Source organism: Thalia democratica, chromosome 3, assembly GCF_965202585.1.
Source record: "Thalia democratica chromosome 3, ktThaDemo2.hap1.1, whole genome shotgun sequence".
Lineage (NCBI taxonomy): Eukaryota > Metazoa > Chordata > Thaliacea > Salpida > Salpidae > Thalia > Thalia democratica.
Genome location: NC_139167.1, coordinates 96,397,485 through 96,421,703, shown reverse-complemented (window position 1 = coordinate 96,421,703; position 24,219 = coordinate 96,397,485). Strand labels below are relative to the sequence as shown.

The window sequence follows — 24,219 nt, the reverse complement described above, 5'->3', positions numbered from 1 at the left end:
AGTTATTATATGATTAATTAAAATGTCTGACAATTCCACATTTAATCGTGTTTTGAGATACCAACAAAGACTTCAGTCTTGCACACAAAACGATTATGAAAAAGTTAGTTTAATTTTATATATATATTTCATTTTGTATAAATGTTTTTCAAATATAATCTCAAATATATACATTTTCAAATATATATAAGATAGCTACTACAACTTAATTGTGATTGAATATTTAATTTTAAATGAACAGATTTCCAGTTAATGTAAAACTTGACTGATAAATTCATAAAGTGTTCATTAAAATATTGGTTTTAACACTGATGAATTGATTTATTTTCATGTTTTTTAGTTAAAGACATAGGGGGTCCAAAATTTTTTTTGCAAAAATTAACTTTAGACCTTATGTTAAAGCTCTAATTATGTACTTAATATACTTTTTACAAGATGGAAAAAAATATTTATTAACTTGTGAGATATTGTTAGTTCTGTAGAAAGTTTAAAGTAAAAGTTTTTTTGTTAATTTACCTCAAATTTTAATAAAATGTACCTTGCATTAATTAAAAGAATCAAATTTTTAATAAATAGTTAATGCAAGGAAAATTTCCTGAGATTTATATTTTAATTCAAGTTTTTATGACAAAAAAACAAATAATGTTTATTTTTTTTGTATAAAAAATATGTTTTTCATTAAATCAAAAATAATCCTTCAATATAAAGTGTTTGTTTTTATGTTGAGATCAGACTTAAAAAGTTTCAGAAAAATTGCTTAAAATCTGTAAGAGAAGATAGATTTTTATTTTTTGGCCTTTTTACTTATGTGTTTCCATAAGGAGGCGATTGGGCTTCCCGTCTTTGTACCATCATATCTCTAAAACTAGTTTAAGTTTTTCAAAAGGGTAAATAGCAACTGATAGCTAAGTAAAGTTTATTAAAATAAGATCAGCATATGAAAAATGCCTTACCTCCCTATGCCCTTAAATAAACAAATACTGGATTTTTACATTATATATTGTAAAATCTATATATAAGAGTATTTCAATAGTTGTAATGCTTTGTTTATACAAATTAATATTAAATTTTCTGTTAAATAAATTTTAAAAAGATCTGTGCAATTTAGAGTATTCCCTACAAATTGATAAAAAATATGTATTGTAATACAATTTTATTCATATAAAGAACTATATTGGTATGAAATTTATTTTAAAGATTCCCATATAACAGTTTTCATTGTGCAATAATTTAATATCAATTGTCATGAAATTTGTTTTCATTAACAAAAAAATTATAATATTTTATTTTCTACTTTGCTTTTTAATTACTATTTTTTCTTTTACATAACAATTAAATGAATTTAATCAGAGTTTAACCTTATTACTAAATATATAATAGTTTGTAAGTTTTTTATTTTACAGATTTCAGAAACATTGAACAAACTAGCAAAACTGCCCATCACTTATGAAATTTTAAAGGTAAACTTAAAATTATTTGTCACTAAAATAAATAGTCTAGATGTACTAAAGAATTGACCTTGAATATTTGATGCTAATCATTTAATGTTGTATTTCATACTTTTGAATTAATCAGAGTCAGGGTTTGTGCGCGTCAGGCTAAATCAGTCTAAGTCAGGCTAAATCAGTTTTTTTATTTAAAAATTTGAGAATCTCAGTTTTTCTCATTTCAAATGCTTGACAATTTTTGATAAATAAAAAAAGAAATCTTTTTAAGATCAGATTGAAATGTGAATTTATTTGTAAATAAAGATTTAGTTATTAAAGAAAAAAATCAGTCCGTATTTTTAAAAATAAATGCTTAATACCTTTTGTTGAATCACTAAAAAAAATTAGAATTTTCATTATTTTGTTTTGAGTAGATTATATTCGTCATATTTATCAAAATTCATAATAAAAACTCAGTTTAAACATTACAGTTTAGTTCAACAACTTAGCTGTTTGTTTGAATTTGTTTACATCAGCTATGTTTTTCAAAGCTTAGTTGGTTGAACTGTTTTAATTTCCAATTTAAAGGCTTTATACCAAATACTTTTTAGATTAAAACTATAATTAATAAAAGTTTATTCATGTATGTTACTGTTTGTTTTAAAAACAGATATTCACAACACTAAAACTTAGCTTTAAGATATAAGTACTAAGTTTTGTGGGAGTACAAGTTTTAGGAACAATTCATTTTTCTATACAAGAACAAATAATTAAGAATACAAGATTATTAAAGGTTTTTTTTCTTATTAAGTGTAAGCTTTTTAAAACTGATATGATATCACCAATCACTTTATTTATTTAGAGTTTAGGATTTATAATTATGTATCAATTTTAATTATTAGTCAAAATACTATAATAAAATTTTTTTACGTACTTTAATACTGCTGTAAGGGTTTCATTTTAATTTTAATAAAAAACAACAATGCACATTGTTTTATTATAAATCTTCTGGTTATAATGTTTTTACTTAATGCTTAATTAAATTGAACAATTTTGTTTAGTAATATTATTAAACATTTACACTAGTAATAGATCAAATAAAACATTTATTTTACAACTTACCACTGAATTTGTTATGTTAAGGGCATATGGGGGGGGGGGGGGGGTCAACCACCCTTTTCCTAATTTAGTCTTATTTTATTGAGTTGTAACTAAGCTATGAGTTGCTTTTTGCAGATTTATAAAGCTCAAAATTTTTTTGAGATCAAGCTGGATGAAGTTGGAGACTACAATAGTACTAATAAAGACCCCTTAATACCTAAAATGACTTCTAAAGGGGATTTTTCTTACTTTAAAAAAATTGGTCTCAGTCAGGCTAAATGAAAAAAATTTCGCGCACGAACCCTGCAGAGTGTAAGAGAGCTATAGATAGTTTCTTATTTATTTACAAAACAGAATAAGTTTAAACATTACAATCTAATTTATTTTTCTTTAAAAAAATATTTTCAACACTTTTAAACAATTTTTTCTTACCCAAAATAATTTAAACACTCAAAAATCTTTCACACCTTTTTCTGTTTTAAGAAAATATGAATAGACGAATTTGTAAATGACTTAATTTTGTTTCCTTTAATTTTTAAATTTAGGTAGTTCTAGCAAATTATTTTTACAAATTTATTTGTGCTAGACTTTTTAAAAACTTTTTCCCATCTTACTAGGAAACCGTTAATCTGTGAACTTTGTAGATTTAATAAGTTAAAATATAACAATTTGTATAACTGGGATAGGAAAATCTTATTTGTCTTAATTCGTAAGAAACTGGGATAGGAAAATGTGTAAACGATTTGAGGAAAGTTTATGAGAAATTCAGAAACAATAAAGATTAAAATAAATTCAAATCTAATAAGTTATACAACTAGTTAATAATTTCATAGGAAACAGGAATAGGTAATTCAGTGGACAAGGAATACTTGTGAGAAATGCAGAATACAATGTATATTAAAATGAATTAAAAGTTTAATAGTTTATACAAATTTTATTTAACAACTATTTCATAGGAAACAGGAATAGGTAAATCTGTAAACGACTCGAGGAAAGTTTGTGAAAAATGCAGAAAGCACGCCAAGTCAATAATATCTGATTGGAAGAAACTCACTCCGAGCCAAATGTACAAAACTAATCTGCAGCAACAAAAATCTTACGATCCGAGCGAAAACTGGCAAACTGATGATGTTTGTTTCAATATTACACTTGTTTATTTTTTTGGTACAGATTTATTCAATTTATTTGTTTTTGGCCAGCAGTTATGCTTATTTAAAAATACTGGGTTAAGATAATTAATTTCTTATTTGCTACAACTTTTTTGTTCATTATAAAAAATAAATTTAAACAACATTAAACTTTGACTTTTTTTTCTTTTTTTTTGTTTACTTGAATTCAGGACCACATTGGTTTGTTTGTCCGCCAAAAACGCAAATTTATCCAAAAAACCAAACAGCAGCAGCACCAGTACACGCCCTCAGTGAAAGAAGACAGATCGAAGAAGAAGCGGAGGAAGGAAGAGAAAGCGAGAGAGCACCAGAACAAAAAGAAGAGAGTGGAAGAGTATCAACCTCGAGAACGAGAGAGCTCGTACGAACCCGAGTACAAAGGTCAACAAAGTTCATACGAACCCAAACAGAGTTCGTACGAACCCAAAAAGAGTTCTTACGAGCCGCGCGAACAGGAAGTTGAACCTTACAATCCAGCCGGGGACAGTAACACCTACGAACCAGACTCCCCGAGTAAGACTCACTTTTTTTTTGCTAGATATATTAACGTCCTTTTCATGACTATTTGTGATAATAACTACAAAAATAAAATCTTTATATTAGAGAACTTTTTCTCAATTATTTTTAGGTACTTACCATTTCACTTTTTACAATAAAAAACCTTACAATCAACTTACAGTAAATAAACATTTAAAAAGTTAACTAAACATACTTTGACGTTAAGTTAAGTATTTTAAATTCATTTTGTTTTGAAAATAAAATCATCCTGCTTATTAATTTTTACTTCCAGTATACAATCCAAATCGCGGGGGTTACAGCCCGGGAAGTCCATCTGAATACAACCCAGGTTCTGAGGGTTACAATCCTGCAAGTAAAAAGATCTCTGGAGTGTACGATCCGGTTTCTACTAGTAACCAGAATTCTAAGGAATACGACCCGGTTACAAATAGCAACCACAGTAATTACAATCCCCACTCAGAGGAATACAGTCCTGTTAAACACAGTACAAACGGTAATAGTTTTAAATTATCACAAATAATGATATTTTTATATTTTATGTTGTATAAAAGCAGCTTTGTGTTACAGAGAAAAGCCATGTTATTATTTATTTGGTTTTAAATTAAGTTAATTCATAATTAGATACTACATTTATAGTTCTAAAAAGTTGTTTGCTAAAGTTATATCTATTTGCAGCATTTCAGAAATTTGAAAAAAAATTTAACAGAGTACATCGTTAGTCCAGAAAGTTACAGTCCTCACAAAAGTCCCAAAGGGTACAGTCCTCATAAAAGTCCCAAAGGGTACAGTCCCCATAATAGTCCTAAAGGTTACAGTCCCCATAATAGTCCCACAAAAGAGTACAGTCCAACCAAAGAAGTGGGCAGTTATAATGAGTACAATCCTGGAAAATCTAAAAGTAAGCTGGACTACAATCCCAGTAAGAAATGTAAGTTCAAAGTTATATTTTACGTTTGTAAAATTACTTAAAGTAATTACCTTAATTATGATAAAATGCTCAATTGTTATTTTTTCTGATAAATAAACTCACAATATTTGTAAAAACTTGGAAGAATATCCACAAAATTCTTATTGTTTTAAGCTAGGAGTTACATACCTTTTTTAAAGTTATTCAGAGTTATGACTATCATGAAAGAAGTTTATAAGAAACAATTTTGTAATGAGCATTTAACAAACTTTCGATATATTACAAAGATTTAAATCAATATTAATGGTATTTTATCTTCTAGCATCAAAAAAAGACTACACTCCATCAAACAACGAATACAATCCATCATCGAAACAATCATCTAAATACAAACCAAGTGCTTCATCATCCATTAAAAAGAAGAACTATATGGTTGACAGTAGCTATGATAACATGAAATTGAAGAAGAAAAAACAACAAAATGCTTACAACCTCAGTAGCAGCTCTGAAGACGACATTATTGGTGAGATTATTTATTTTTTGATATTTGTTTTTGAAGTTTAAGTGTTAATGACATATTAACTCTGCTATGTATTTTTGATTTAAGTAATTAAAAAACTGAGTAGAATGCTTACAAGAAAGTAAAAATTAAAGATCTAAGTTTGACAACAACAAAAAAAGTTTGTCTAAATGTGAACTTAATCTAACAAAGAAAAAGTTGAAAAATATATAATTTAGTGTTGACCACTAATGAAAGTATAGTTTGTTAATATTGTTATACTTGATTTAATTAAATTAACATGATACAAACCTCAGTCAAAATTAAACAGAGATACTTACTTAACTGTTTATGCTTAACAAAAAACAATACTTTATTATTATATTAACAAATAAACATTAAACAGGATACAAACCTCAATGAACTTATTGACCAAAAGTTCCAATTACATAAAAGTAAGAATTTATTTACATATTTTCAGGATACAAACCCCAATCAAAGTTGAACGAAGAAAGCGGATCGACTTCATCCAACAGCTTGAACAGCAGCTACGAGAACCCGCTGAAAATCAAGAAGAAGGAAAAACACCCCGGCAAGAAGTCGAGTAAAAAATCAAGTAAACCAACTGGTAACAGTGGGATGAGTTTCGAAGATATGCTGACCTCTGCTCCCGTTGTCAAGAAGCCCAAAAAGAGAAAGTTGCCCCCCAGTAATGTGAGTTTTATTAATATTTATTATTATTTTATTATTAATGTTTATTATTTATAATATTAAAAAAATAGATTATAAGACTAATAAATCAATTAAGCTAAGTTGAAAACTTGTCAATAGTAACTCTATGGACATATAGCAACTATGGACAAAAGTAACTCTATTTGAAGTTTTTTTTTTTGGAAAATGTTTCAAAATAATAACTTTTTTATATTAAAAATTTCCACAATGGTAGCTAAGTAGAAAACATTAAATGTTTTACATATCAAAATTTAATTAAACTTAAGAGATTTAAAAAAAAATAATTTTTTTTGAAGTAGTGTTAGTTTAATTGAAACTTAAAAAAAGAAAGTCATCACCCAGTTATGTCAATTTGATTGAAAAATGTTTCTAAAAAATTAAGAATATTTGGAATAATTTAGATGTTTTGGTGTTTATTTAAATGAGTCTGATGTATGCTTCTTAAGATTATAAGTTTAAACATTTCTCAGTTTAGTCTCTATATGCAATATTACATTATATTTTTCAAGTATTGTTTTTAACTTTTCAAATAAATAATTGTTTTAAACAATAATTTAGAGCACATTAGAAAATTATTTAAAAAAAAATTATATAAGTTTAACTATTTTAAGTAAATTTAGTTGAAAAATATTTAATAATATTTCTCAAGGTAAAAGAAGAGAGACCTGGAATAAACCAACTACAAAAAGCAATGAGCGAAATGTCAAGAGTTAGTTTTATTATAAACTCTTAGTATAATTATGTTATTATTATTATTTATATAAATTAACTACAAAAATGTCTGAATTTTTAGTTTAGTTTTATTGATTTACTTAAGTTAATGAAATTCCTGCAAAAAAATCGAAAACATAAAATTTTTTAAATTTTTTCAAACTTATACACTCAACCAGCTAGGAAGGAAAAAAAAAGATATAAGTGATATATAAATAATATTTTACAGAACCTGTACACGAATCCTGTCAAAAAAGAAAAGAAATTGGATGCAAATGAGATGACAGATATGGAAGCTGCAGCGTTGCATTCAAGTAGGAAGAAAGGAAGGACATTATTACTGGCAAAAACTACAAAAACTGTTAACAGTAAGTATTTCATAAATATTTTTTTTTATTAATAACTGGGGTGTTTATAGAAATTGCAATCTTTGAGTTTCTAGCTGGCAATTATGTGCAATCTTAAAAAAAAAAAATCTACACAGAGGTTATTTTTGATTTCCTAAAAAGAAGCCTAACATAAAGTGGCGCCGAAAAAAAGCGACCTTAGATAGTCTATGTTTATATAATTAAGTATTTTTTTAACTGAGTTTATTTTAATTTTTTAACAGAGGTCTACACATTGTACTACTGTTGTGTATATATGTTGTCTTTTATTAATTTTTTTTTTCAACAGAGGTCTACACATTATACAATAATTAAGTTATATTTCAATACACTAATTTAATTAGTTTATGTAAACTATTACAGAGGTCTACACATTGTACGATATTTGCGTTATATTTCAATATGTTAATTTAATTGAATTAATTTTATATTTCAACAAAGGTGTACACATTGTACAATATTTTCAATATAATTTTTATTTTTTTAAATTTTTTTTAACAGAGGTCTACACATATAAAGTGACGCCAAAAAAATGCGATATTAGATAGTCTATGTTTATATAATTAAGTATTTTTTTAACTGAGTTTATTTTAATTTTTTCAACAGAGGTCTACACATTGTACTACTGTTGTGTATATATGTTGTTTTTTGTTTTATTATTTTTTTCAACAGAGGTGTACACATTATACGATATTTGCGTTATATTTCAATATGTTAATTTAATTGAATTAATTTTAATTTTTTCAACAGAGGTCTACACATTGTACGATATTTGTCTGCAGTATCTCAGCAACAATATTGACAGTGAGTTTTGTTTATTTATTATATTAATATTATTTTATTTATTTGTTAACATATACAAGTATTAAAAACATTTTACCAATTGTATAGGACTAGAAACCAAAAGTGAGTTTCAATTCTTATTTAAATTGTATTAAGTTTAACTTTTTTTATAACATTAATTAGATAACTACAAGGTAAAACATTCACTAAAAACTAAATTTTAATTCAATTTTCTCTTTGTTGATTTGTTTTAAAAGTCTGGGAAATAATGATAAATTAATGATTTAAAATCAATTAATTTTTTTTAACACAAGTCTAAAAGTTGAACATTTTATTTGAAATAGTAAAACCAATGTTTTAAAATATTATTGAAATACTAATTGTTTGTTTTACAAATTGAAGAACTAAACATTCCATTTGAAATAGTAAAATCTGTATTAAAAAAAAAATTATAGAAATTGAAGAATTTAAATCTTCCATATGACATAGTCAAACCTGTATTGTAAAATTAAAAATAAAATTAATAATTTTTTAGAAATTGAAGAGTTAAACATTCCGTATGATATAGTGAAACCTGTATTAGAAAAATGCACAGCTCAGCAATTGTCCAGAATAGAAGATTATAATGAAGTTAGTACCATACTTTACAAGTTTATCATTTAATATAAGTTATCAGTTGTCTTATTAGTTATTTTTATCAAGTAATATATATTTTTTAAGTAAAACTAATAAATTCACCGCACTTTTTACATTTTATGATCAAATAAGTTCACATAGCTGTCATTGTGTCATAATATGTATTCTATATTTTGACTTAAGTTTTTTTTTGTACATAAAATCAGTTTTAGTGTTAAAGTTGTTTAAAAGTTTCTAAGAATTTTTTTCCCCACCCACTGACAATACTACTTCCACCAATTTATTTTGCAAAAGTTTTCTTAAATGTCGATTGTATGTCAGTGTTTGGATAATTGTATATTCTCATGTGATGTACTTGTTTGAGATTAGATGTTTGAATTTTTAGAAAAAAAATAAAGATACTTAAACTGCTAGAGTTGATTTTTTTATGTTAAATTGTTGAATGTAAACTTATTTTGTTTTTTTTCTTAAGTGTCCTGTTTTAGTGGTTAAGGTTTTGATGTCTGAGTCCAACATTGGACAATAAACAATATAATAATAAATAAAATTTAAATCACCAATATTAGATTACAAAGTTGAAGTGTGTACCTTAAACATAATGATTGTTGTTTGTAACTACCGTACAAATATAATTGACTCAACAGTTTATTAATAATAAAATCTATAGTTCATACATAGCATTATAAAAAGGTCTGTCTCTCCAGTTTGTAGGAGTAAATTCAGGAACAAAATAAAATAGTATTCATACAAAAAGTAGCTTACCAAACCTTTTTTCTAAGAAAAAGTTAATGATATCTGTTTAGAAACTTATTTTGTTAGCAAACAGATTACGAGAAAAACAATATTAAATATGTTCTAAACAGTACTCAAACATATACAAAGTATCAAAAGTATTGACAACGAAGTAGTTAAACATCTTCAAAGAATATCTTCCACCCATTGGTTATGGGAAAAACACTGTAAACATTGCTCATAATAATATACATATATTGAACTAAGTTCATTTTCGCAGGAACTTATTTCTTCAACACACATAAAATTATCAATGTTTTCGCAGGAGCTTATTTCTTCCACTCATGAATTACCGAAAAAACACTCCCTAAATTCATATAATAATATTCAAATATTAAACTATGTTCATTTTCGCAGGAACTTATTTCTTTCACTCACGAATACAAATATTAAAATTAATTAATTTTGACAGGAACTTATTTCTTCCACTCATGAATTATGATGAAGCACTCCCTAAATTCATATATATTTTTTATTATTTTTGCAGGAACTAATCTCATCAACTCACGAGTTATGGGAGAAGCACTGCAAGAAAGAGTTCAGGAACAAAATAAAGAGCAAGAACGAGTTCCAGGAGTGGCGGGAACTTTACTTCGAACTTTGCGAGGAGAGAGACCGGAAGTTGGAGAGACTGAAGAAGAAAATCAAGAAGAATACTGTTTTGCATGAACCCGCAGGTGAGAAATATTTAATTATTATTTATATATTTTTTATTCAATTAATTTTTGACGAAGAAAATAAAGAAGAATACAGTTTTGCAGAACCCGATGGTAAGATTTAATTTATTTATTTTCGAGGTAGTTTTTTAATATCAATTATTATATTGACTGAAGAATAAGTAAAGAACTAAATAACTGAAGACGAAAAACTTAAATAATTGTATAAGCCTATAAGTTTAATAAAATGTATTTTATTAACAAATATAAATTTAGTTGAATAAAATTAAGAACAATACTGTATTGCATGAACCAGCTAGTTAGAAATATATTTAAGTTTATTATATTATTTATTATATTAATTGAAGAAAAAAAATACAAAAAAAATGTTGTAAAGCTTGAAATTATAATTACTCTAAAACAATTACTTTAAATAAAAATTACTCTAAAGGTACTTGTCGATAAAAAGTTTAATTCTTGAAATAATATTAGTTAACACATAAATAATTTAAAAAAGAATACTGTATCATGGGTCATCAGGATATAACTATATTAATTGTTATAAATGTAAGTGTTATTAAATACATGATTAAAGAAAAAGAGTTTAGTTTTAGTATTTACACTTTTATTATAATATAAGTGTATAAAAATTATACAACTTATCAAAAAAGAAATTACAGCTGAATTAAAATCTTGTGATTTAACAAACGGTTTTATAGTTGCGTTGCAATCAAAGGTAAACGATTTTATAACATTTTGGAACAAAGCCAGTTAAAAATTAGTGTACATCTAATTTCTTATGTTGTAATTTTGTTTTAAGCTATATAATCTTGAAATATGAAACATATAAAAGTTAAAGTTTAGTTTGTATAGTTATTACTTTGTATAAGTTTTATACTTTCATATCATTATGTTTCAAACTTAAATGTGTAATGTGTTTTTAAGATTAAGTTAATCTTTATTCTAGTATAAATATATACATTAGAATTAAGAGAATGTGTTTATTTAACATTTTTTAGATAGTTTTTATAATTAGTTTGGAAAATTTAAATTTGAAAAGACAATTCTGTTTGTAAGATTAATTGTTTTTTATTTATTTTAAGTATTTCGCTTGCATAAGCTACGAAGTTTTTAAAGACAGCCTACAAGTACACTATCTATTTAAAATTTTTCAGTTTACATAGAAATCACAGAATAAATTTTAAGTAAACTTTATGATTGACAACGATTTTTACTTACAGAATTTTACATTTTAAATTATTAGAGTACAATATTTGTTCATTTCATTGATTAAATTTAGTTTTTGAATAAATGTTTAACTTACATTAAATACTTATTTTATAAAATCTCAAACTATTACTTTCTAAAGAAAATTTTCTTTTTATTTTGCAGCTTTTATTTTTTACAGCTTATGTAATTTATTTTAAAAAAGTTATGAATGACAACAATTTTTATCAATGACTAAGTAGTTTGAACTTTAAAATCATGAGTAACTTTCATAAACATTTTTTTTTTCAAAAACAAAACTCAAAAACAAAATTGCTTGACTAGGCAAACATTTAATTAGTTTAAAGTTTTTTTATCTAAAAAAAAAGTTGTTAGTGTTTAACTAATTCTATCAATATAGTGATAATAGACTTAAAAGTTTTATTTTACAGCATGATTTAAATTTGAAATACTTACATAATTTGAAGTTTTTGTGAATTTTTGGTGTAAGTTAAAATTTTTACAATGAAAAACAACTTAAATAACTGTATATAAACTAGTAACAAAACTTAGTTTTGCTGTACGATATGTTTAAATTGATTGCAATCTGAAACGTTTTGTAACAACTTGTTTTTGTAAACAAAACTTAAAACTTCAGGTTAAATTTTTCGAATTTCAGTTTTTTAACACATAGTCATTATTTGAATTAATAAATTCAGAGTTTGTGTTTTTACATTTATTTTTTTTTTTGAGACATATATACAAAAAAAAATATTTGCTACTTTTGTAGACAACTTATAATTAATAAACAGAATGAAATTTTGCACTCTGTTTTGTAATATAGATTGTTTTTAGACCTTGGATTAAACAGATAATTATTGTAATTATCTAAATTTTGAGTAAAGTTTGAATTGCGATATAATTTAAATATAAGCAATTACTAATGTAAGCATAACATTACACAGTAAATTGCAATAGAATAAGTCAATTAAGTTTGTATATTTAAAATAAAATGCAAATTTTATTTTGATTGTAAATGTTACTTAATTATTGTTTGTTATTTTGAAATGTTCCAAATTTAACAAAGTTTTGTTTATAAAAGATCAATTTTTATATTACAAACAAAAACAGTGTTTAAATTCTAATATTTGATTAGTCCTATTATCGAAATGTTACCTAATTTAATATAAGCAACATATGAATTATAAATAAAACGTTATATTTGTTTTGAATTGGTAATTAGCGTTTATTCAGTTTAAAAGTCTACCTTTTGTTTATTTACACGATTAAAATTGTTAAAACTTGATAAAAAGTTAATAATATAATCTGATTTTGATATACTTTTAAATATAAGTGTGTATGACCTTATATGTAAAATATTAAGTTATTTTAAGAAATTTCAAATAATTTATTAGCATAAAAACATGTAAACCACAAAAATAGATGTTATTTTTCATAGAAAAATATTTAATATAATGTTTGCGTCAAACCCATTTAAAAAAAGTCACTTAGAATTAACATTTTAACTTTTACAATTGTGAAAAGTTTATAAATATGATTTTTTGTGTAATAAAATAAAAATTTCCAATCTATAAATGTGTAAGCTTGATAATTTTGGAAATTTTATTAAAACATCCTAAAAATTGTTTAAATTTACAAATTTGAAATATTTTTAAATTTTTTGAGCTGTTTAAAATAGTTTACTGATCGTTATTTTATACTTTGATAAAAGATTTAATAAATTTAAATTCTAAAAAAATCATAAAAGTTTGCATAAGTATTTTAATGACATAATTAACTAACATATAAGCTTTAATTGTAAAATCAGTAGGAAAAGCTATTAAAGTTATCTAATAAAAATTTGTACTAAAAGTTAAGATTAAAATTTTAATTTGAATAGTTTGGTGTTTGACTGGTTTTAACTAAATATATTTAACAAAATTTCAATTTTAATTGATATAAGTTTAAATATAAGCTCTTTATGCAAAACTTAAAAGAAAATAAACTTTAAATTTACATTTTGTATTCGTGGAAAGGTTGTGTTAAAAACCTCATTTTTCTTTTAACATGTCAAAATATTGTGCAACTTTTAAAGTTCAATTTTGTTTATTTCACTCAAAAGAGTTTTGTGTCAACACTTTTAAAATCAAAAATTTCAATTTAAGTTTTTTGTTTGCAATACTCAAGTGCTATTTAAGTTTTTAGAAGCCGGTAATATTTCGATTGCATAAAAGTATTGAAATTTCGAAAACATCCTGTTAAGTTTGCGGTTTTGATTTGTGTGTATATACATCTATCAGTTTTTATTATTTTAAATCAAGTTCGTTGAAATTACGATAAACAGAATTTATATTTTTTACAAAACAAATACATTTATTTTGAAAGACAGTATTAATCAATCGAATATTTGTAAAATGTTGAATGTATTTATAGGTTTAATTTTGTTATAAGTTCAAGTTAATATAAACCGATTTGTTGTTATAAGATCATTTACTAATATTTTTATCTTTAAACCAAGTTTAACCCAATTTCTCGTATAAGTTTTTTGTTGTAGACAAAATTTATAAGATTAAAATGAGTTAAAAAGTTGCAATGGTTGCTCAAAGTTTTGAAATTTTATGGAACAATATGCAAATTTGCTGAAAAGTTTTGGGTTTGAATAATATTTCGTGTGTATGTTGAAATAATAAAAAACTCATTACAACTTTATTCAGTAATAATGAAATTTAAGAATATTATATAGCTTGAGTTTGTGAAAGCTTTAGTTGTTAAGTTTAAATTTTGAATTGAGTTTTATCAGTTGGTACTTTATTCTGAAAATTCTATTAGAATAATAAGGTTGATTTTAAGTATTAAATATTTGGACTTTGATGTAATTAACGTTTATATACAACTAATGTTTTTAAATGGATTTTGATAAAAAAAAAATTCCAATAATATCAATTTTTAAATATACTTTATTTAGCTTTCTCAACAAATTAACTTTAAAGAAAAAATCCAAAAACGTTTCTTTTAATGTTTTATGCTCATTCATTCACTTACTAAAGTTTAGTTTTATTAGAACAAATATTAGTTTTAATGAATTCTTTTCTCTATTAGTTTTCGTGACAAAAAATCAATTTCATGCCATTCATAATGAATATGATACGTTATAAATAGTTTTTGACGTTTGTTTAACATTTGCATTAAGACACTCATATTACAAATTGTAAACTGTAACAAAAATGTTAAATTTATTTTTAGTATCATATTATTATACTTAAGTATAGTTTATGTCATTTTTTCCAAGATATTTTTCAATGTGTAGTTTATGTTTAATTTAAATTTAAGATATGATTAATTAATATAAGTTCTCATAATTAAATGAAAATTTGTCTAAACTCTAAAGTTTTAAGGTAAATTGAAAAATATTATAAAATATAAACTATCACAGTCAAAGAAAAATTAAAGATTAAAAAAATAAAAGTTCATATAAGTTTATGGCTTTTTAAATTTTATTACATTCATGCCTCGGTGATTATGACATAACTAATAATTTTTATAAAATTACAAAATGTATGTAATTACTCAAAAAAAGTATTAAAATTTTTTTAAAAACCACAATATTATTTTCCTATTTATAAAAAAGGCTTTTCTATAATTTTTGTTGTCTATAATCAATAAGTTTAAGTAAAAATTCGATATCACAAAATTTTAAACAGAGAAACATAATTTATAAAACTTTTTTTCAATGTTTTTATGTAACTTTAATGACAAAGTTTTAGACTAGTATTACAAAGTTTGTAGTAATATTTATGTCAATAAATGTATTTATTCCTGACAGTTTATATAATTTTCAATATAAATTCTTATAGTTTGAGCCGCAAAATATATCAAACTAATTATATGCTTGAGTGACCATAAAGTTTTATGAGGTCACAATAATAATTTATACAAATATCCACGTATTTAAAATTAGTTGAAATCATTAATACGACCTTAAAAGCACTTCAAAATTGTTAATGCCGATTTAATATGTTTAGATAACATAATTACAAGTTTGTATTAGCAAGTATTAATTCATTAATCTAAAATGTCAAGGTTGTATTAGCTAATTAATTAAGTTTTATCACTTAAATTATACATTTAAGCCAAAGTAGAAGTATTGAATTTAGATGTTCCAGGGTTTAGAATTTACTTAGTATAAAAAAGAAATATGACAGTTTATTTAGTATTTTCAACTATATTTGTTTCATTTTAAATACATATATGTTATGTTTTTTTAAGGAATAAACTTTAAATAAATATTACCAAACTCTTATTAATAACTAAAACATGTAAAGCTTTCTTTTAAACAAATAATGTTAACAAATTTCTAGTTTATATAACTTATGTATTATGCTTGTATAGTTGAATTTTTTCAATTCGGTTAAGCGTAACCATTCTTCATGGGTAAGTTATAAACTATTTTGATTTATTTTGTCTAAAGTTCGAAATATTTTATTATATAAAATTTAAAAACTGTCACATCAATAATTTTGATCTATTAGTTTAACGATTTTTTTCCTGATAACAAAACGAATGGTACTGATTTATTATCTAAACTGATATAAACCCCAAAGAACTCAATTATATATTCACAATAAAACTTTTAGCAGTTTTTTTAAGTTTTTTTTTAGTACATTTTTTCATACTTTAAAGTCTAAGCAAGTTGTTAAATTTAAAGTTTAATTGTTTCAGAGTTTGTCTTAACACCGGGTTTTACCCAGATTGATAACCATTACAAAACAGTACTTGTTCAAATATTATTAAAAGTGATTAAGTTTGTAATTTTTTTGAATAGTAATATGATATATTTGTTTACACGAATACAGTTTTTAGTTTGATTGTAAGTGATCATCTCTTGTAATAAATCTAATTTTGCACATAATTGGCCTGTCTTGATAATACTTTAAAAAACATAATTACTTAGCTTAAACTAAAATTAATTTTGATAAATTTTTTAATGATTTTCGTTGCATACACTGTGTTTTTTTAAGTAGTTGTGATTTAAAACTAAACATAAACATTGTAATTTTTTATTAGTATGCTGTAAATAGTAATTCTTGCCTACTTTATTTTATATATAAACATCATTCTATTACAGCATAAATTTTGTTTATTTTAATCAACTATTAAATACATTTACAGGAAAACGAACACTTTAGATTAATTTCTAAACAAATATTATAATTCATCAAAATATATTAATTCACACAACACTGATACAACATTTTATTTTGAACAAGCTTCCATTGTTATTATGTAATAAATAATATACTATTTCCAGGAAAAATTAAATATTTAGTTTTTCAGGAAAACGTACAAAGATGGCATTCACTGGCATCGGGGATGCGAAAGCACCCAGGAATATCAGGAAAGCACAGGAAAGAAACGGTACTGGAAAGAAATACAATAGTCAGCTTGGAGTAAAAATAGGTGGGTGTTTTCTATGTATGTAATTATATGTTTCTAATCGGTCAGTAATGGTAAAGCGAGTATTTGACAAGTAAATAATGTAAAGGTTGATAATTTAAAAGTTACATTTTGAAAGTAATAAACATGTTGCATTAGTTTTACAAAACTTAAAGAAAAGAAGAGTTGTTTATCATATTTTTTCAACTTATTTTTGGTATTTTCAGTTGTACAGGGGCATAAACTAAAGTTTTTTAAGACAAATAGAATCTTGAATAACAGTTTTTAGTTTACTATTGCCAATTTAATTTTGCTAGATATATGTAAAAGTTCATGTGTAGTTTATATAAATTGCACAACAATACTTTATTTATGTTGGTTTACATATAAACGTGTAACTATGCTAGCCACGAAACTGAACTTTCCAATAACATCTGTCAAAAATCAAAATTTTGCAAAGCCATATGTCGTTTAGATTTTACTTTCTAGTCAAGAAAAAACTGTTATTATTTATTCAAAACTTTATTATTTCATACATTTCAAGTTAATTCAAAGTAGTTTGATTAAAAATATCGTATATAACTCCAATTTATTTTTTATCACGGCTTGGTAACTAATTAATTTTTATAAATAATTTTGTATTTAACCAAAATTTCAGGCATTATGTTTTAAACAAATAGTCCTTTTTTATTGTTAAAATCAAAAGTTTTTTGTGAGGTAGTTTCAATTTTGAACTCAAAGTTTTATTTTTTAAAGTTCAAATTGCATGTCAAAATTTTTGTTAACCACAAATTTTCGGTAATATAGAGTTAATGATATAAAATATTTGTACAAAATGAGTTTTAGTTATATTTAAAAATTAGGTAATGTTCTATTTTTAACAAAAGGAAAACTTGTGGTTTAAAATATTACTCATATAACTTACCAGTTACTGTATGAATTATTTTTACTTTTACTGTTTATTTATAATTATGAATATTATTTAAATATTCATAAAAAGTGTTTAAGAATTATATGGTGTTAAATAGATTATATTGATAAGCATATTTGGATTATTTATATAAAGAGTTGGTTTTTTTATATAGTTATTAATAATTAAACCAGCAAAAATTTAAAATTTTATAAAATTAATCAATACATAAAACTATGTTATCATTTACTAAAACTATACTTGAATGATCAGTTTAAATATATTAACAGTATTGATTAAATATCAAAATATATGTTTCACATTTTATATACATACTTTCTGCTCAAGTATTAAATAAACAATGTACATAGTGAAGTATTTAACTAAACACATAAGTATATTGACTAGGGTTTTAACAATGCTAAATTCATTTGTAATTAACAAAAAAATTAAAGTCAAAAGTTTTGATGTATTTAAAGCATTGTATAAGTTGATGGAATTTGTAGTATTTTCGTTTTTTACCTGCTTTTTTGATGTTTAAATGCTTACTAAAAAGTTTCAATACCTTTAGTTATCGAATTAAAACTTTTAAATATTACTTGTAAATAAACTTTTAAATTTGTCATAGTACAGCATTCAATAACACTTGTCAATACTTTAGTTATAAAGCTTTGTTTTATTTTCTTAAACATTTTGTTTTATTTTTCTTAAACATTTTGTTTTATTTTTCTTAAACATTTTGTTTTATTTTCTTATGTTTCTTGTGCAAGTTCTTTTTATAACAAAAAACTTTGATTGAAAAAAAACAAGTAAAAAATCAACTTCTGTATACTAAAGTTGCTTCAAACAGATTGTAAACAAAGTTCACCATAAAAAAATAAAACTTTTGAAAAGAATTTATAAAAAAGTAACTACTTAACAGTTTTGTCGTATTTTTTTGAACTCCTTTTTAACAAATGAACTTAAATATTTACCTAAAAGCGCTTAGTTTGTAATAAAAAAAGATGAATATAGATAAAATAGTTGTTAAATTTTGCAATTTTAAGATGTTTTCATTGAAATTAAATTATCAAAAATACCATGTGAAAATTAAAGAAAAAATAATTGTCAATATTTTTAGATTAAATTGTTCTTAGTGTTAAAGTAGAGTTAATATTAGATGTATCTCAAACAGTTTATTTTTGTTTTATTATCGTAAATTGATGATTTATCTTTGTAATTACTGCAATCAAAATGAAATAAAAATAGTTCGTTAAAAACAAGTTCTGCTTATTGTGCGTTACATAATTAAAATCAATATATTAATTTAGAGTTAATTTGTGGTGATAAAGTTATTTTATTTTTATACTTTTAGTTGCAGTTTATAAGTTGTTAAAGAAACAGGTTTGGCATTTTAAGTTATAAAAATTTTAGTTACTTTAAGATAATTGTGACAAGTTTATTACCACAAATGATTGTAAATGCTATAAATAAAAATTTTATTAAAATTTTTTTAGCTTAACTAATTTTATTTTCAGTTAAATTTAGCTTTCCAAATCAATATGATGCTTTACTTTATATTAAATCTATTTATTTGTAGGATTAAAAAAAAGTATATTATAAAAAAATGCTGAGATATTTATGCGTCCCTGTTTGCCGTTTTTAAATTAAATTATTTTAAAAAAGCTTTAAATAAATTATAGGAACTTTAAAACAGAAAGTAGTTATTTAATCTTCATGATCATGAATACAATTAAAATGTGTCGATCAAGTGTTTATTAGTTTTAAGTTTCTCACACATACTTTGCATGCAAAAGAAAAAAGAACATTTAACATATCTGTCGAGTGTTTTTTGTTTGTTTTTTATATGTTGAGCTACTTACCTTTTACAAAAACTTTTTTTTCAAACAAATTTTTTAGTTGTTTTATTTCATGTTCGTTGTTTAAGTAGTATTGAATTATCGTTTAAAGTTTATTAAAATACAAAAATAAGTTTTAATAGATAGCATTCATAAAAATATTTATTTGATTTTCAGGTTTGCCATAAAACCTGGATTTCGGTCAATTTTGAATTAATATGCACAAATTTAATAAATTAATATTGCACTAAAACTTTATATTTACCTTAAAATTTAGTTTTCAATGCAATAAAACTCGAGAAGTTTTATATTCTTTAGTTATATCTTTACCATATAAGTTAAAAAAAAAATTAAAGCTATAAATACAGTTTTTAGGCACTACTTTATTTTTAGAATATTATTGCTATGGGTTATTTTTAGATTAACCAAGACATCTAGTAAGTTCGTATAGATTGATTAATGTGTTTGAGAAAAAATTAAAATCTGTTATAAGTCTGATGTGCTACTAATCGCTAAATAAGATTTGAAACCAACAATTACACAGGGAGCAATAATTGATTGTTATAAATATTTAAAAGTATTTTGGTGTATTTTTTAAGCATAACTTCATTTTTGATTAAAATTTTTCCATTATTTTTGATTTCTATTGATGAAAATATTTCTTAGTTTACAAATAAGTTTCTAAATTTTCCAAATCAATTTGTAGACATACTTGAATATCTTTATTACAGTATTTAGTTTTTAACAAAAAGACTTAAAGTAATGATCTTAGCATAACTTATTTATAAAAGTTCTGTTTTTTTTTATAGAATTTTTTAGAACTTTTTCTTTGTTTGAAAATATTTTTTTTTTGCTTCTTACACAATCGAAATCAATAAATTAGTTTAATTTATAAAAGAGCTTTTATAATATGCCCTTAAAATGATTCTAATCAATGTTTTTTGTTTTATGAGCTTAATAGAGTTTTTATTTCAAAGTTGATCAGACAAACTATTTTAAAAGTTTTGAAATATCATATTCAGATAATTAGCTAAGCATTTAGAAGATGTTAAATTAATATAAAATAAAATTATATAATAAATTTCACTGATGTGTATAGGCTGAACTAAGTTGTTTCAGAAAAAAATTAAGATTTACCTAATATATTAATATAAAGTGTGTATTTAAACTATTTGTTTTTACAGAAAAATCAAATACTCAAATAATAGATAAAATGGTTTAGATTAGAATGAATATTAGATCTATGTATGATAAATAATGTTGAATGATAAAAGAATTTACAGAAAAACTCAGTTGGTTAATAGGAGATAAAACGTCTCAAACCCGTATGAATGATAGATATATAAATATTTATTATTAAATAATAAAAAACTAAATATAAATAGAGAAATGTTAAAATAATTAAACAGAAAAATCGACTCTTACTATGAGTGATAAAAAGTCCCAGATAAGAATGAATGTTCTACCTTGACAAATAAATTATAATTTAGAATATAAATAACACAAATAAATAATTAATTATCTAGTATTTATACAGAAAAATCCAGTGTTGGTATGAGAGGTAAAATGTCCCAAATAAGAATGAATTTCAAAATTATAACGAATAATATTGAATAAAATATTAATTTTACTTATAACAAATAATATTAAATTAAATAATATATTAATTTTACTTATAACAAATAATATTAAATTAAATAATATATTAATTTTCAGAAAAGTCAAGTGTAACAATGCGTGATAAAATGTCCCAAATAAGGATGAACGTAAAACTTATAACAAATAATATTAAATAATAAATTAATTTTCAGAAAAGTCGAGTGTTAGTATGCGTGATAAGATGTCCCAGATAAGAATGAACGTTCGACCCGGTCAAATTACTGCTTCTTCTATCAATGAAAGAAACAGAGACGATTTCAAAAGGAGGTACGCTGAACAACAAAGAAAAAAGAAAGGTTGTTTATTAATTTTACTTTATATTGATGCTTGTTATAGTTATTATATAGTGCTTTACCTATTCATTTAACTGGTTTTAGAAAATGAGTTTTTTTTCTAGTTTTATAAGCTGTTAAGTTTATTTAAGTTTTCTTTTTATTTTCATTTAACTTTATCAAATCAAATTAGTCTATAAATGAATAATTTGTATAAATTTTGCTTTTATTGCAATTCAAATATATGACTAGAGTTGTTTTTAAATGTTTAAGCGATAACAATATGATAAACTTGATTTTCAATATCATTTTAAGACTATTTATTTAAGTTGCAAACAATAGAATGCTATGTTGTTTTTTAAAAAAGTAAATTTAATATTATTTTTAGCCACTTAATACCTAAAAGAAATAGAACATTTTTTAGTTAAAATAACTGTAGCTCGCTTATAAGTACATCTAAATATCAAAAATCTTTCTATTGTTTCTGATATACATTTCCCATTTTTAAAATCAATCTCCATATATAATATATTTGAGTTGTAAAAATTATTTAATTATGTATTTTTATTAACAGTAGCACCTTTACAATAATTAAGATATATATATATATATGTTATAATCTAAAATTTCCTTTTGTGTTAAACCTCAATACAGAGTTTTTTTTTTCAATCAATTTTTGGTACAGTGCTTATTCACTTATCCGGACACATTGCGCAAGATTTTCCCGATTTCTTCTGAACGAAACTGTCCGGATAAGTGAGCGTCCGGATAAGTGAATAAGCACTGTACATATTATTTAATCAAATCTTTACTCAAAATTAATTTATGTTTTTTTTCAACAGTGGCTCCCCACATGCAACAGATAAGGAAACAAATCAGCAAACTAAGAAGATAAAAAATAAAAAAAAAACTATTTTAAAATAGTATATAATGTTTGAACTTTTATAAATTAGCACCATATAGTTGACTAAATTATTATGAATTTATAAGTTTGTCTGGTAAATATTTTGAATGAGATGTAATTTGTTATGATCTAAAAACTAGATTTAAAAATTTTGAACTTTTATAGATAAGATTAAATTAAGAAGGCTGATTTTTTTTTTCTGATATGAATTCTTATTTCAATTGAAAAGATAATTTTTAAATTTTTTGTACTGTTGTTGATTAGTACTTTTTGTAGAGTTGTCAAAAAATATTTTATACATTATTTTCTTCGAAATAGATTTTTAACGTACAGTTATACATATATGTTGAAATGATTTTTAAAAGTATTTCTATCCATGGCCAATTTTAATATGAAAAGTTATATTTATTATTTACTAAAAAAACGGTTACAAAGTTTATAATTTGAATATATTTTTGTTTAATGTTATCTAGCCTAGAGCTAGCTGTTAATATTTAATTATTAAATTATTTAAAAAGAGTAATTTTTTTGTGCTTTTCATTTTTTGAGTAATTAGCTCATTTAAAAATTGTGCTAAAGAAAAACAATTAAACAAAAAAAACAAAAAAAAACAGTTTATGTTTAGTTAGAATAATTCTGTTTTTGTTCCCATATAATATTTAAAACTTTTGTTTTATTGACTCTAAATTGCGTTTTTCTCATTTATTTATGTTGTGCTTTTTAAAGAAAACAAAACAAAAAGTGCTTTTAGTATATTTAGAAAAATTGTTGTTTAAAATACATTTAAAGTCTGATTTTTTGATCAATATATATTAAAATTGTGTCTACTTTTTTACCTGAAAATTTTATAAGTTCTTGTCAAACTAAAACACAAATATAGTCTAACATTTTATAAAAGTTGATCATATAGTTATTGTATTTCTTTTAATGCTAAGTTTCAGTCCATAAAGTACTTTTATACAATTATAGATAATATTGTTATTTTTTTGTCAAAATGCTTTTTGTGGTGTTTTTATTTATTTATTAAAAAAATGCAACCAAAACACTTTTGTTTTATTATTTACAATGAGTTAAATTTTAGACAAAACTTTTGTATATAAATAAATATATGTTTTGTAAGTGTTATTAGTTAATTACAAAGTAGTTAATTTTATTTTTATATAATTTTAGATAGTCTTAATAAGTCATTTGGTATAATAGTCCACAGTTTATTACACTGATAAATTAGAAATTTATGCCCTTGTCTATAGTCAATTTTGTAAAAAAATGTCTAGTGTTAATTTACTTTATCAACATTTAAAAAATACAATCTAAAATTAACTGGTAAAAAGTCATAATAAAAAATGTACATAAATGCTCTTGACTAACAAATTTTTAACATTTAATATTCTTTTTATTACTTTATTTTGTTTGTTATTATACATTTTATAATGAATGCATCTAAGTGCTTTATTTATAAAATATTGATTTCATTGATACAGCTTTTTTGTTCTGCTCTAAAACAACAATTCTTATCTAACGTGACTCATATAGAGTAATTTTTTTTATAAAGTTTGTTTGTAAAAAAATGTCGAGCATTAATTTGGTTTATCAACATTTTAAAAACATTATTATAATTTATCGAGGAAAAAGTCATATTTAAATATGTACATAATTTCTTTTTAACATTTAATAATCCT

General features: G+C 23.2%; 1 protein-coding gene across 2 annotated transcripts; it reads left to right on the top strand.

Annotated features, from left to right (window-relative positions):
* Positions 1-22,957, top strand: LOC145831632 (uncharacterized). Of its 2 annotated transcripts, none has more exons than XM_082938942.1 (16): positions 1-103; positions 1,404-1,460; positions 3,485-3,658; positions 3,928-4,210; positions 4,488-4,709; positions 4,923-5,144; positions 5,446-5,646; positions 6,104-6,336; positions 7,004-7,063; positions 7,295-7,433; positions 8,202-8,255; positions 8,770-8,864; positions 10,150-10,339; positions 16,859-16,981; positions 21,517-21,660; positions 22,479-22,957. In XM_082938942.1, exons 1-16 carry the CDS (start codon positions 23-25, stop codon positions 22,529-22,531), a joined length of 2,331 nt encoding a protein of 776 aa, XP_082795068.1. In that variant the 5' UTR covers positions 1-22; the 3' UTR covers positions 22,532-22,957. The 2 variants fall into 2 exon arrangements, with proteins under 2 accessions (XP_082795068.1, XP_082795067.1); XM_082938941.1 differs by having other exon boundaries at positions 3,925-4,210.
* The last annotated feature ends 1,262 nt before the right edge of the window (positions 22,958-24,219 follow it).

Coding starts and splice junctions, on each gene's coding strand:
- LOC145831632 (XM_082938941.1), top strand. CDS start 23: ATGTCTGACAATTCCACATTTAATCGTGTTTTGAGATACCAACAAAGA. Junction 5,647..6,103: donor CTCTGAAGACGACATTATTG/GTGAGATTATTT, acceptor ACATATTTTCAG/GATACAAACCCCAATCAAAG. Junction 21,661..22,478: donor ACAACAAAGAAAAAAGAAAG/GTTGTTTATTAA, acceptor TTTTTTCAACAG/TGGCTCCCCACATGCAACAG.